At 48.2% G+C, this 15,244-nt stretch overlaps 1 protein-coding gene across 1 annotated transcript; it reads right to left on the bottom strand.

Moving 5' to 3' along the window:
• Window positions 1-91: 91 nt before the first annotated feature.
• On the bottom strand, window positions 92-5,459 carry C1QL3 (complement C1q like 3). Its single transcript, XM_040548297.1, has 2 exons — window positions 4,647-5,459; window positions 92-760 (listed from the first exon to the last, which is right to left on the bottom strand). The coding sequence occupies exons 1-2, from the start codon at window positions 5,232-5,234 to the stop codon at window positions 581-583; spliced, it is 768 nt and encodes a 255-aa protein (XP_040404231.1). The 5' UTR covers window positions 5,235-5,459; the 3' UTR covers window positions 92-580.
• Between the last annotated feature and the right edge of the window lie 9,785 nt (window positions 5,460-15,244).

The raw sequence follows: 15,244 nt of genomic DNA, 5'->3' as shown, positions 1-15,244 counted from the left end.
AAGGCTTGAAGCTGATTACTTTCTAGTTTTAAGTGGAAGAATAAGAAAAGTACAAGGCAAACAATTCCTTTGGAGAGAGAAAGTATATTTCGATTACGTCTTCCTTTTATTGTAAAATCATTCCTCACCACACTATGAGTGGACTCTAAGCATCATTGTTAGCGAGTAAGTCACAAGAACCAAAGCTGAAGTATGGATAAAGCAGCAAGATCATAACACATCGAAGTATCATATACACTGAAGAAATAGCTCAGTGTCTTTAGTGTTTTTTTTTCTCCTATAAAAATTTGACCTGTGTACGACTTCATTCACATGGACACTAACAATGAGGAAGTATTTGCTTTGGTGGTAGTGGATCACACATCTGTTTAACTCGCTTGGTAATTTTTTTAACATAAGGTTTCTCTGTGTTGTACAGATGTGCATCAGGTAGCATTCGACTTTTTTTCCCCACTAGTGAGGTGTTCTGTGGTCGATCTCTGCTGGGGTGCTTGTTTCATTGACTTTTGCCACGCAAATCCATTGCTTAGAAGAGCGAGCTTCATTTTTGGACTGGTTTGGTGGGTCTTTTTACTCGTTATCAGTCAGCATAAATAATAAATCCAGAAAATGTGCTGTATTTGTTGTTGTTTCCTCCGTGTGCTTTTCCTCCGTCTAATTTAATGTAAACTTCATCTCCTGGCTCCAAGTGAAGAACCACGCTGTTACTGGCATAGTCGTAATTCTGATCAGCATCCTGAGCAATCGCACTAGCTCGAACCTACATAAAATACATGAGGAGTGGTTAAGAAAACTCTGGTAATTTTTCCTGCATGGTGAAATTAAAGCATAGCCTCACGATTTTATTCAGCATGCACACATTGACGCTTTAAATGTCTAATAACATATATTACAGTTTTTTCTTATGGGCACTGCTTGTTTTCTCCTACAATACAGTATTTGAAACTACAGCAATAACCTGCTTATATCTCAGTCCTCTGATCAATACAAAACTGCACTGCCGTAAATACTTTGTGCCTTTTTAAATACATGTGTAGTAAGAGCTAGAGTTGGGAGCACCGAATCTAGTCGCATGCCCGTTTTACACTGGCGTGACTTTTATTTCAGCGGAACAATTGATTGACATTGGTGAGGGTCCACAGTGAGGCCCTACTGATACCAGGCTGGAGTGTTTCCAGAGGCGATTTATTGTCATACTGCTAATAGTATCATGCTGTAAAGAGAATTTAAAAAAATACCCACCCACCCACTCACATGCTCGCTCCAACGCACACAGGCAGGTAAGGTAATCTAGTCAGGGTTTGGAAAAGCTGTTAATGCCACATTTCATTAAACAAACATTTAATTTCTGTGTAGTATAAAAGATGCATATTTGAAAAATCAGGGGTGAGTCGCTGTTTACTTTGAGAGCTCTTGGAATTTACAAGCAATGGAGGACTTCTAATTTCATTTGCAACTTTCACTTAAACATGCTTTTTTTTTTTTTTTTCATTGCTCCCTTGCTATTCCACAACTGATTAAATTTGACGTTAGTAGCAAACTGGAAGTAGATGTATGTTGGTTTCCAGCAATGAATAGTCTGTGGCATTGTAAGTCTTCAAATCATTTATATATAATTTGACCCTGTTTGTTAAAATATTTAAACTTAGTTGTATGAGATTTATATCGCATCATCTGCTTGTTGCTTGTCTTTGTTCTGGCGTAGTTACAGAGCAGTAAGTGATTTAGTGGCACTGCAAACCTGAACTAAGTAATAATGCATGACTTAGCGTACTATATGTGGGACTTTATCTCTTCTGAATTGAAAAAAATAGGCTATAAGTCACAAATTTCCATGGATTCCTTTCAAAGTTTAAATGATAAATTTCCAAATTAAACTTTCATATGATATGGTCTCACATTAATATTGAAATGTTAAAAGGTGGCGGGGGGGGATGTCTTTACCATGGAGGATCTTATGGTATTACGCAGCTTAAACATCACTGTAGGTGGAAATTATTTATACATTTCTTTATACATCCTGTATGAGTGAGAAAGGCTTAAAAATCTTGCAGTGGTTTGACAGGCTGCAAATTTAAACTGATGCATCGCATGGTAATAAACCACATCTATTTCAGGACTTCTTGATCCTGAATCGCCTGGTATTGTTTACAGAGGGCATCTATTTTGCTAGTGTTTTAGCAATAACAATTCTAAACACAAGGTATTTCGTCTGGATTAATGACTAGCAGGGTGGAGTTGAAGGCTCTGGGCCATTAACCCTAGAAATGCCCTCCAAAGAAGATAACGTGGGCTGAGACTGTATTGCTAATAGAGATGGACAGGGCAAATGGAAGGGAGTAAAAAGGCTACAGCTGAAGGAGAAAAACTTTCACAGAAAATGACTATTATCTTGCATGTTGGCAAACGAAATGGTTTAAATTACTTTCCAAATTTCCATGTAGACCATAATTAAATGCTGCTTAGTGGATTTCTCTACAATTTTGTACTGCTGTGGATAGTAAAAGCAAATTCAAATTGTGTTTGTGACTGGCGTGAGGAGGTCAGCATATGGACACCGAATACGCCAATAATGGACATTTCATTTTAAGACCTGAGATCGTATGTAGTGGCTGAAGGGGGAAAAAAAGGGACCCTGGATTCAAAAGCCTGGAAAGTAAAGTGCAGGTATTACTGCCCTGCGAATGGTGACAAACGTCCTGTAAACCCCAGCGTGCTATTTTCAAGTTTTTTACCTCGTTTGGTGAGGCACCATAATTTTTTTTTCTTTTAAAGCCTGGCAGAACGGTCTCAGATGAATTCTCAGCGTCCTGCCGCAGGAGCGTACGTGTACCTCGAAATCAGAGCATTAAGGCAGGATGCGTTCCATAAGCTGCACGGCTGCTCCCTCATCTTTCACAGAGCTACGCTGGGACACCCGGACTGCAGGCACAGAGCAGCTGAGCTGCGCGATCTCAGCACTTCCCCGTGCTTTATAACTATTAAAGAAGGCGATGTGTTAACACTGGGGACCTTGAGATTCCTCAGAGGCACTGCGTAGGAATGCTATTTTTTCCTCTAAGTCTCACACTTTCCAACGGCTTTTTCTTTGTTGGAAAACACTGAATTTACAATGTCATCTCTGTCAGACGCCATTTAGCGATTTACTTTCAAAACTTCCGAGCTTTCCTACACATCACAAGGGGCTGACTGCTGCCACGCCACATCAGCGCTTAGCGTTTCAGGTATAAATCGTAACCAAAAGGAAGCGCTGCTGCATCAAAGCTGTCGATTTTGGATAATTTGTGTGTGGATATTTACCTAAATATTTATCTTAGCATAAACATACAGACGTATATGCCTAGACACCCTCCCCTTTTTTATTTTTTCCTCTGAATCGGTTTAATTTGTCTGATGTCTGGTAGTGGAAGTGGTTATATTTGGGGACGCTTAGATTCCAGGCTCCGTTTAATATTTGCAATTAGTTACTTTTTTTAAAAAAGTAGCAGGTCTGGGAAAAGTAAACACTTTAAAACGCGTTATAAATAGGGACCAAAAATGAATTCATGTCTTAATTGCCGGTAAAACGGTATCCCCACGGTGGACGGGACTGCCTTTACATGGAAGTGAATATACCACACGGCGCTTTGTTTTACTGCTCCCGGTTTGTCTGCTGCGCTCGTATTTACGGCAGACATCTCCTAATTTAATTAGCGGCTGCTGCTGCCCTCGTCGCTCCGTTCCCCGCTCCCTGTGAGGAGCCACCACCCGCAGGAGCCGTCCCGGAGCCATTTGCTCCCCCCCGGCACAAGGGCGCGGGGCGAGGCGCCGGGCCGGGAGGGGAGCGGGCAGGCGTGACGGGGCTTAACACCGGTAACCCCCCGGGACGGGGCTTAACGCCGGCCGGGCTGCGGGCACAGCGCCGCGCCGCCCCTCGGCGTCCCTCAGGCAGCCGAGGCGGAGCAGGGGCGGCGCCCCCAGGGCGGGGGCTGCTGCCGGCCGCGGGGCGCTGCGAGCGGGGGGCTCCGCTCGGCTCCCCCGGCCCTGCCCTGCCCGGCGCCGCCCGGGTACCGCTGCCCCCGCCCCGCGCCGCCTCCAGCGGCCTCCGGCTCCCGCTCCCCGCCCGCTTCTGCCGGGCGGCCCCGCCCGCTCCCCTCACGGGTCCTTGTTCCCTCACGGCTCTCCCTTCACGGCTCCCTGTCCCCCTCACGCCTCCCCTTCCCCTCACGGTTCCTTCTTCCCTCAAACGCCTCCGGCTCCCCCCTCACCGGCTCTCTGTCCCCTCACGGCTCCTTGCGACTCCCTGTCTCTTCACGGAGAGAGAGTCTCTTCACGGCTCTCTGTCGGCTCTCGGCGCCCCGTTCCCCTCACGTCTCTCTGTCCCCTCACGTATCCCCTTCCTCCCCCGGCGCCCTGTCCCAAGCATCCCCTTCCCCTCACGGCTCCCTGTCCCCTCACGTATCCCCTGCCCCTCACGACTCCCTTCTTCCCTCAAGCGCCACCGGCTCCCAACCCTGGCTCTCCGTCCCCCCGGCTCCCTCTCCCCTCACAGCTCCCTGTCACCCCCCTCCAGCTCTCTGTCCCCTCACGGCTCCCTGTCCCCTCAAGTATCCCCGTCCCCTCACGGCTCCCCGTGTCCCCCCGGGCGCTCGGGGCGCGGCGCCCACCTGGTTGTTCTTGCAGAGGTCTGCCCACATGCTGGTGCCGTCGCCGCCCCGCATGAGCACATGGTAGGTGAAGAAGTAGATGCCGGGGATGGAGCAGGTGAACTTGCCGGTGGTGGGGTCGTAGTGGTTGCCCAGGTTGGTGACCACGTCGTCGAACTTGAGCACCTCGTAGCCCTCGTGCTGCCGCTTCAGGCCGGCGTAGAAGGCGATCTTGGGCACGGTGCTGTAGGTGGCGGCGCTGATGGCCCCCGCCGCGTTCAGCCCCGGCGCCCCGGGGGGGCCCGGCAGCCCCTGCCGGCCCGGCTCGCCCTTCTCGCCCGGCGGCCCCACCGGCCCGGGCGGCCCCGGCTCCCCCGGGGGGCCGCGGGGCCCGGCTTTGCCCGGCCGGCCGGCCTCCCCCTTGGGGCCCTGGATGAAGGTGGGCAGGGACTGCATGAGGCCGCGGTCGGGCGTGGCCGCCGTGCTGGGCGCCTTGGTGCCGCCGTAGGGGTCGCAGACCATGCGGCAGGTGCCCAGCATCTCGTAGTGCGCCGAGGTGCCGGCCGAGCTCACCAGCACGGGGATGAGGACGACCAGCAGCAGCACCATCACCACCCCCAGGGCGCCGGCCGCGATCAGCCGCCGCCTGCTGCCCACCAGCCGGCTCAGCGCAGGGCGATCCTCTTGCCTGCTTTTGGACAAAATCTTGCTGGTTGTGCGGGGACCTCCTCAGAGCCGAAAAGACGCCGAGCCCGAGCGAGCCCGGCTCCCCCGGGGGGCTTCGCCGCCCTCCCGCTGCCGGCGGAGGCGCCTGCGGGGCACCCGCGGGTCCCGGGGCGCGGTGCGGCCGCTGCGGGAGGAGGGGGGGCAGGAGGGACGGCAGGAGGGACGGACGGAGGGACGGACGGAGGGACGGAGGGTGGACAGAGGAAGGGCAGAGGGAAGGAAGGAGAGCTGCCGCCTCCCCGGCCGCCCGCACTTTTATGCTCCCGCCGGCGATCGACTTTTTTTTTTTTTTTTTTTTTTTTTGCTCTCTCTCTCTCTCTCTCTGCACGCTGTGCCAGTCCGAGTCAACTTTCCCTGGGACTTGCCTGTCGCGGTCGCCCCGCTCTCTCCTCTCTCTCTCTTTCCCCGCAGAGGTGACGGGGCTCAGCCCCGCTGCTGCCGCCGCCGCCGAGAGCCCGCGCCGCCGAGCGCTGCCGGAGCCGGAGGAGAGCGGGATCCTGCCCGGGTGCCACCTGCCAGGAGAGGAGGAGGCTGACGAGCGCGCTGGAGCAATTTATAGGCACCCAAAAGCGCAGGGGAAAGGGGAGCTGCTTTGGCATCTCATTCCAGCATCTGCTCTGCTCTTCCCACTCACAGAGAGTTTGGCATTACTCTGGCAGTGTGGGAAATATATATATTTTTTTTCCTCCCCCCCCTTCTCTCTCCCCTCCCCGGTCCCCCCCCCTCCCCCCCCCCCCCTCCGCAAACGGATGAACAGTGAAATCGTGAGGCTCACTCACTAGCTGCATCGTGTGATGACAGCTCTTTCTGGAGCAGACCGAAAGGAAGAGATCTGCTTAGCAGCCTCTGGGCACCCTTCAGGTCACCGATCGAGAATTAAAAGGTCAATCCACCTCCTGCTTAACGCACCCCTGAGGCCACCCTGCCATGTTAGTACTTTCTGGGAAATATCACTTTAAATGTAGGGATGCTTTACTGTTACCGATTGTCCAAGTGGAAGTTGTTCGAAAATATGCCTCCCACCATGCACGGTAATAGACATTAGCTTCTCTCACAATTTCGGATCTCCCTCTTCCCCCCTCCCCAATTACAATTATAAATGCAGAGAAGGAAACATTTCTGTTCATAAATTGAAAGTGACACGCTCATAACTGGCTGTAGTGTTTCCCAGTGTTAAAACCAGACGCTGCTTTGCTGACTAAGTGACACAAGGAAAAGAGTTCCCTTTCGTTCAGAAGCTGAAGGAAAGTGTGGGGCATATGCAGATCAACAGATGCCTGGACCTGAGAAAAAACATCTCTCCGGCTTAACTTGACGGCAGCAGAGTGTTTTGTTGAGTTTTTTTTTTTTTTTTCCTTTGGTGAAAGGTTTCTCCTCCCCCAAGAGCTGGTGGGCACCTCTGTGACAGGGTAGGAAGGTGAATGTGCAATATTAGTGGCATTTCTCCGGAGAAAATATTAAGCAACTTGTCCTGCTCACAAATACACAAGGTACACAAAGAGCTGTTTAAATAAACAAACAGAATTGATTCCTAAATCATACTTCTGTATTCAGGAGCAACGGACGTCAATCAAACGTGGGTGACATTTGCCTGTCAATACAGGGATGATGGCTGGAAAGAGTGTGACTTATTACAGCAAGGCAGGAATCCGAAATGAGCAATGGCAGCAAATAGGACAACAACCAAATAATAGCATCTCCAGTGATGATCAGAGGGCTGTGATCTTGTCTTGGATTTTATTAGCACGAATCCCCTCTCCCCTTACCCGTTCTCTTTTCTTTCTTTTCTATTCCACAACACAATAAGGTCAAACAAGCAGGCAGTGGGAAACAAAGATTCATTGATTCTTCCTTTTAAGCAGAAATGTCAGCAGCTCCTTTTGCTCTTTCCTGAGAGACTCAAAGGCAGTGAGTGTGTCCGCACCGTGCAGAGATGGGCCAGCCCAGCTCCTTATCTCCCCACAAAACTCCTGATAAAGCTTCCATTTCCCGCACTCGTAAATATCTCCCCCCACCCACCCTTTTTCTTTCTTTCTTTTTTTTTTTTCTTTAATGTTCTGTCTTTAAAAAATTCTTTATCTGGTACTGACACAAGCTCGCCAGTTCCCTTAGCAAAGGGCTGCCGCTCAAGACCCGGCAAGGCAGCTGAGCACATTTGGAGGATTATATTTATATCTCATCGCTCTCTTCACCCCATAGGAGAGGGCTTTCAACACCGCTCCTTCGTCCTTGCAGGAAGAAAAGAAAAGCTGTGCCAAGAGAGACAGGTCAGTCTCAGGCTGGAGCTGGGCCCTTGGGGTGCTGTGTTTAGTCATCTCTAACCCGGGAGGTTTTCATGACATCAGGACGTGCGTAAACCTCCACTGCAAGTGCCGTGTGACATACCAGGGAGGCAGCAGTTCTTCTCCTACCCTCAAAGAGACACAAACCGATCACGCTCTGTCAAGCTGTGGTGACTGGGTGGCACCTGAGCACCGGCTTGCCGAGCGTACCCTTACTCCAGCTACAATAAGCCTGCTTCGTAAAGCAAGGTCCTGCCACACCTACCACGCTTACCTTCTTAATGCTCAGCTTTATCCTCATGCATATTGCCAGGAGTCTCTGTGCTCATTCACTCGAGACTTGCAGACTTTCTCTCAAAGAAGGCCCGCGAGCCAGCCGCAAAAATCATGGTGTAAGCACGCAGAACAGAGAGAACAGGGTGAGCCCCTGTGCGGAGCTGTCCACAAAGACCGTGTGGTAGCTGGGAACACAGCCTGGGATGGTGAGTACTAGACCAGTGCTTTAGTTACCAGAGCATCTCAAGGAAAAATATTTTTTCCAAGGAAACCAAGAATGGAAAACCAAAGGGCTGAAAAGTTACGCACCGGAGGCCTCAGTACTCAAAGTTAAGGAAAATGTGGAAACGTCTTTTCACTATGGGACTTTAGTTTTCCTGAAGTGGCTTGCCATAGTATCAAGTCACTGTAATTAAGGCCTGGGTACCATTTATGTTATAATGCAATCTTCCCTCCATGCTAAAGATGAAGACTGACAGCCCATTCCCAACAAAACCGTTACACCCAGGCTAGCTGCTGCAGTGATCAGCGTTACATTTCTTTGCACCTTGCCCTAGCCTTTCCTCCTGTTTTCTTACCTCCCCGCTCTCTTGGGGCCTTTACACATTCAGCCCCGCAGTCGGCGTGTAAGCTGTATCCCCTGCAGCTTCTGCCATTTGAAACAGCCTGCCCACAGCTCTTTCCCTTACTGACTAATTAGTTAATGATGTTCATACGGAGCCTCAAAGATGTAAGAGCGTAACATGCATGTTAATTCTACTTGCGTGTGTGAGAAAGCGTGTGCTGTTGCCTCGGCACTAAGATAGGGAAAAATCGGAGAAAACCGAACAAGAACTTACGCAGGAAAGGCGTCCTGCAGTCGCCTGACACAAAATGGCTCCTTCTGCCTGTGGTGCTAAATCCAAAGGGTTAGCCCAGAAAAAAAAGTCTGTGAGAAAGGGCAACCCTTCACCAGCTCCAGCGAGCAGGAGTAAGGCAGAACAAGGCGTATGCCGAACAAAGGACCGCAAAAATGTCCCGCCAAGTTCCACCTGGCTTCTGCTCGCTCCTAGCTGCATCTGTTTGGCTTTTGCCTATATTTTAACTCTTTAAAAATTGGTTTAGACAAGAATTCTGAATTCCCATCAATGTAAAACCTCAGGCATTACTATGCCGTATCTTAAGAAATGCTGGTTGAACCATATATGTAAAGGTCAGCATTTCAGCCTGGGTACCAGTGGTCAAATTCAGCTGTGGTGTGGTCAAAGAGCAACATGCACTCACTCCAACAGGTAGTCGGGTTCAATGCTACAAAATAAAGTTATGGTATAAATGGGGGAAATTTTCGTATCGGTATAGATGGAGCAAAGGTGCCATGATGAGGAGTCGAAATGCCATTGCTGCTATCCTAAGCCATTCCTGTTCCTATTTCAGTTCTGTGCACCCATCTTGCTAATATTTCATGTCATAGGTCTTGGAGAGGCTCCCGTTCCACTTTCTGGTAGGGGCTAGTACAGGCAGGATGAGCAGAGCTCTCCCAGAAATTTGTTTCCATCAGCACTGAAGAACGTCTGTATTTGTTGTGGTGGAAGCTGCCCACTGGCTTCCTTCACAAACTTAAGGATTTCATACTTATTCAAGGAAACTCAGTTTCTGTGTACAAAAATTTAAAAAAAAAAAAATGTTTTGCTGATTATTTGGAAGGTTTTACCTGTCATTGGGAACATATGAAGTCTTTCAACAAGATGTTCTCAGCTATTCAAGGATTTAAGCCTCTTGTGTGTGTATATGGGATTGAAAATATTGTAGATTAAGGTTTTTTCACAATTAATTACGCCCTTTGATAGAACCAGGACGAGCAGTCTCTGACCCTGAAATCAAACAGGAAAATGATTCTGTGAAAATGTGTTTGGCCTCAAAAGGGTTACAAGCACTTTTCAAATCCAAATGAGGGGGGGAATTCAGGGAGGGCTGTCACTAAAGTGACAGGGCTCAACAAGGAGAATTTGCAAATAAATTCCACATCTTTTCCTTTTTAGTTTTTAATCTGAAAAGATCAGTCAGACATGACTGGTTACTGGAGGGGAGGGTGGAGGAATTAAAATGGAAAGATCTGTACCCAACTCATGTTTTGACTGCTGAATTACTGCAGATATAAAAACTACCGTGGAAGTAAAAATAAGCCTTAAGCACACAGAGAGCTAAAGATTACACATTTAACTGACCAATTTTAAGGATATAAAATAACCACGTATGACACTTGGTAATTGCTAACATAAACAACAGCAATTAACCACAAAAGATCTTCATGATTGCATGTGCCCTTGTTTATTCCAGAGGCTAATCCACCAGTTGCCAGATATAAAAGGTTGTTCTTGCAGGTTTCTCCTCTTCTCCTTGCACGCGTGTGCCCACGAGCTTGCCTCTGTCTTTGTCTTCTGGCTCCTACCTTCCCTCCCCATTCCCGAAGGGGCAAATATGTGGTTGTAGTGATGCATGCCAAGCGTGCGGTCAGTACTTTCTGGCAGTGATACCGGTACTTCTTTTCCAGAGCTGCTGACACCTGCTCAGTTGATGGCTCTTGCATTGGTTACAGAATACAGCCACAAGAGCTCTGCTTGTTACCTGGGGTCAGTTTCACAGTCTCTAGGTAGATCTGTACCTGCTGAGACCCTTCCTCTGACCTGTCACCCCACCAAGCGCCAGGCTTTGCTTTGCTGAGGTGCTGTCACTCAGCTTCTGAAGACATGAAGACATCGCCAAGAGCCACGGCACGATGGGATGGCCCCCGAGCAATGGCTTGCACCAACTGGTAAATGCCTCCTCCACAAATAGCCTGTTTTTTAGATCCAGGAAATGGTTTAAAAACAATGAGTTGTGCTACACAGCACTGCCCAGCCTTCCTCACAGGATCCCAGGTACCCAGTGCCCCCAGAGACCACGACAGGGCCTGCTTGTGGCAGGTTCCAGCCCTCCCTTGGCCTGGGTCAGCTGCACTTGCAGAAAACACCTTTTTTTTTCTCCCTGCTACCCCTCCAGTAGGGCGGACATTTTAACTCATCGCTGACTTGATGTAGAGGTCTTGGCTTCTGCGATCCCCTCTGTAAGAACATCATCAGCCGAGATGTTTTTCATGTAGGGTCTCCGGTTGACCCCCACCTTCAACTCCCCCTTGATCAAAATCCATAGCAGGTAAACCTGCCATAAGCAGGCAGACAGAAGAACTCACAATGTTCATTAATAAACCCCAACTATACAGATATTCATAAGTGCTATTAAATCAAGGAGTACCGCTAATAGTGAAGGATACGGTGTCGGCATTCTTATGAAGATGTAAATAAGAAACACAAAAGGATGGAAGATAAATGCCTCTAACATGGGAGTAAGATTAAACAACCACTTTGTCCCTGCTTAAAACTATACCAATAAGCAAAGGCATAAATCATGTTGCACTTCTATTAAAAATTATGTCAGTTGTTAGAGTCAATCAGGAGGAGATTTCCAGGTGATTTGCCCATGAGTATGATTCCAGTTACCTCTGGAATGGTTATTAGACTGCCACTGCTATTAAAGAGAGATGTTGGGGGAAAAAAGCAAGAGCAGAGACAAGCTTTTCTAAACTGTCATCCGCGATTTGCCCTGCCTCCTCCAGACCTGAAAGACTCACCTTCCGTTGTTACACCAGCCCAGCAATCTTCTGGTGTTTCACACCACAGTCCTTTATATTCATCAGGAGGTTGATGGATGGGCAATAAGAATGGATAGCTGGGAGTGGAAAACTCAAAATTAAACTCCCAAGAGTGGCAAGTTGCCCAAGAGATTTATTTTTTCTTCTGTCATCCTCTCGACTGATTTTCTTTTTGTGCCCAATTATTGATTTCTGGAGTAGTTAATGGCATAATTTACTTTGCAAATTGCAATTATTTCTGACCACTAATTTTTCTTCCTGTGTGTTTCATTTGTTAAAGCAGGAGGCTCTTTGATCCCAAACAGTCTTCACAACAAAATGGCACACAGTGGAATTTTTCAAGATCCCACAGGTTGCTTAACCCTTGACTATTACGGTAGGCAACTGCGCTCAGGACTCTGTGACATCTGCCCTTGCATTGTTAACAAAATACAACTTGCCTTACAGATCTGTGGGCCTGATCCCTCACAAATTAGGAGCAGCTCCACCGACGAAGTTACAGCTGAGAAGTTAACACATGCGCCTGGCATCAGAATTGGGTCCACGGTTTGCATCGCATTTAGAGAGTCGCAAAGCACAGCAAAGTGCCACGAATACTCTCCTCCTCCCAAAAGGGACCGATTATCCCTCCACACTGAGGAAGGGACCGCGATGTTTCCTCGCAGCGTTGCAGAGATACGAGCCGTGCAGGGAAGCACTGTGTATGCTTCTCAGCTTGGTGTACTGCTGCTGTCATTATTAACAGGCTAACCCATGCTGCATGTAACTCTGGTTTTGGCACTTGTGAATTTAACTTACATTTATGCACTTAGCAATAACAACTAAAAAAAGAATGCAGACTGGAGAGAAAAATCAAAGTCTTTATCACTTTCTGAGATATGTATGTGTTCTTGTGCTGTGCTCACATTTTTGGCTAGGCTTTTGGTACTCTTTCTGTGTAGCGATACAAATCTAGTACGCACAATTACTGCACAAACCCAAAAAGCATCAGGTGAGAAGAGGAATGTGACTGGCTAAAGAGCTTGTCTACCATGTGGGGACTGAGATCTTCTACTCTCCAGAAGGATACAATCTCAGCCAGACTTTTCTTTTCATATAGTGAGAAATTATGTATATGTTTATAATACCCCCCCACACACACACGCACATGCACACATATACACACACATAAAACTGTGCACGTTTTTGCTGGAACCAGAGTAGAACACTAAACCCTGTGGTTACTTCAATTCAGCAAGCATTTTACTGTCGAAATACAACCAAAAAGGAGGACGACATACTCAATATTCTGTGAAAATATTCTCAATCGCTAGTGTACACATGGAGTTACTCTACTGAGCTAATCGATGTGCCAAATTGCGTTTGCACTTAACACACGAGTGACTCCACTGGCCTAAAATCAGTGCTCGCTCCCGTATTACTATGCAGTGAAGCTCACTGAACTTGTATTAGAGTTTCCCTGGTATTTGGAAGAGCAGAATTTAGCCTGGGATCTTCTGTTTAATTAACTTCAAATCACTAATGTCAGTCTTTAAATAAGCAAAAGAGAAAAGAATCTTTTATCAAACTTAATACCTGGGAGAGAGAATAAAATGGGATGAATTTGCATGGAGTGTCCTGACAAATGCCACTTCTCTCTGATACACTGGGAGGAATCAGAAAAAAGATACGCAAGAAGAGAGCAGTGAAAAGCAGGGGCACTGCTGTGGGTGAAGATTCCAAAGGGAAAGTCACTTCCAGAGAGCAGCTTTTTAAAAACAACATTGAGACTGTAATGCCTTGAACATAGTTAGGCATTTTTTTGAAAATTAGTTTTGAAGAAGGAGCAGCTCAACACAGAAAGGCTGTGTGCTGGAGGAATCCTTGCACTTCAGTGCATGGTGCAGTGCTGTGGTGCAGGTGAGCAGCAGGCGACCTCAGGACAGCTTCGACCAAATTCTTCCTCCAGACAACTTGTCTGGGAACTGCTCCTCCAACATTTGTCTTCCACCAGGTAGGAATACTAACTGCTTTAAGCACAAACCAATTTGCTGCCAAATTTGTCACTCAGATTCCTCTATTCAGGAGGGATGGCAAGCAGAAAGCAACACGCTGTCACGCTGCCAACTGCGGACGCCATGGGATCCAGCCATCAAACAGCCCGCGCCCATAGACCTCGAGTCAGAGTTCCCTCTCCATGCATTTAATCAGCTCCTATTCTGCGTTTAACACATATCTGTTAACAGCTTTCCATTCTTAATTACATCGTTACCATACCTCCTCACTCCATTTATTACAACTTTCTGCATTCTGAACTGCTAATACGTAGCCGATTTGAAGCCAGTAGGTCGGTATCTCGATGACACCATCACATCTGCACTTCCCTTCCTCTTGCTACGCTCCACGGACAGTTAAAAATGCAGACTTTTTTTTTATTTTCCAATGAGCAGAGATTCTCACTGGCTCACCGCTACACTCTGGCGTGTCAGTTTGGAGTAGCCCCATTCATCTGCCCAGCTTCAGACGAGTGGCACAGAGGATGGATTCAGCCGCCCTTTCTGTTTGCTTTCCAGGGTTCCCTCTGTGTTCGCTCAGAGGACAGACTTCAGTGCAGTGGATAATGCTGATGGAGGGCTGCGAGGGGACGGTAAGTGCAAAACCATCACCGACACCCTGATCACTCGGACGATTCATTTGCCTGGCCGACCACACCTGCTGTGCTCCCATGTACTCAGGTGCTCGTGCCAGGTTCCCTGAGTCTCCTTGCGGGAGCACTCTGAACACCCACGGGCCCACAGACACTGCTCTGGTCTCAGCTCTTTATTCCCGACAAGCTTCAACAACACTTATTCTCTTCATGCTGGTTCATCTTCAGTTACATAAAAAGTTAAACGTGCTAACTTCCAGTTGCTTCAGGTCAGACCAACTCTACAGAAGTTAAAAATAAAGACAAAGTTGATTTTCTGTCAGCACTTAACACATTTAGGCTCAATTTGAAGCCCTGACCACATATTTTGTGAACATCTGCGGTCAAGGTGATCTATTGCTTGGCTCTGCTGATGTTTGTACAAAGAGTGCAAGGGTCTGAGGACTAGATAGGGTTACAGAAGGCCAGGACTAGATGTTCCAGGTCTGGGCTGAGGAAAACAGCATGACCAGTGCTTTTGTAGAACTAACTCCCAAATCCCAAAATAAGAAGGGAGAAATGGATAAAGCTAGGAGCAAGCAGACAGATCCAAGCCACGTCACAGGATCCAAACAATGTGCCTACACTGGATTACTGAGCAGTGCCAGGGCACATCTCTGGGCAGAGGACAGCCACTGTTTATCCCATTATGTAGCCAGGCACATGGCAATTTGTACACCCCAAATACAGAGGTTGGCTGGTAGCACAGGCTGAAAACCCTCCTGCCCAGGCAGAGTGCATGAGGCCATCTCAATTCCACAGTGTTTAGCAGTGCCGATGCAGGCCAGTTGGCAAGAGTCCCTGTCCCATCCAATTCAGTCTTATAGAGAGCAACTTCTGTGGTGCAGGGACTTGAAACCCTCTGCAGCTCTTACCTGCAGCTTCTAGGACAAGCCTGGGACACCCTTCCCAGGCTGGTGTCCATGCAGCTCCTTGGGGTCACCTCCTCGCCTGGCCACAATGTCTGATGGAGGATGTCACCCTCACCTGCAAGGTCTGGAGG

This window comes from Cygnus olor, chromosome 2 (assembly GCF_009769625.2).
Source record: "Cygnus olor isolate bCygOlo1 chromosome 2, bCygOlo1.pri.v2, whole genome shotgun sequence".
NCBI classification, from domain to species: Eukaryota; Metazoa; Chordata; class Aves; order Anseriformes; family Anatidae; genus Cygnus; species Cygnus olor.
This window is presented reverse-complemented; position numbering and strand designations above follow the sequence as displayed.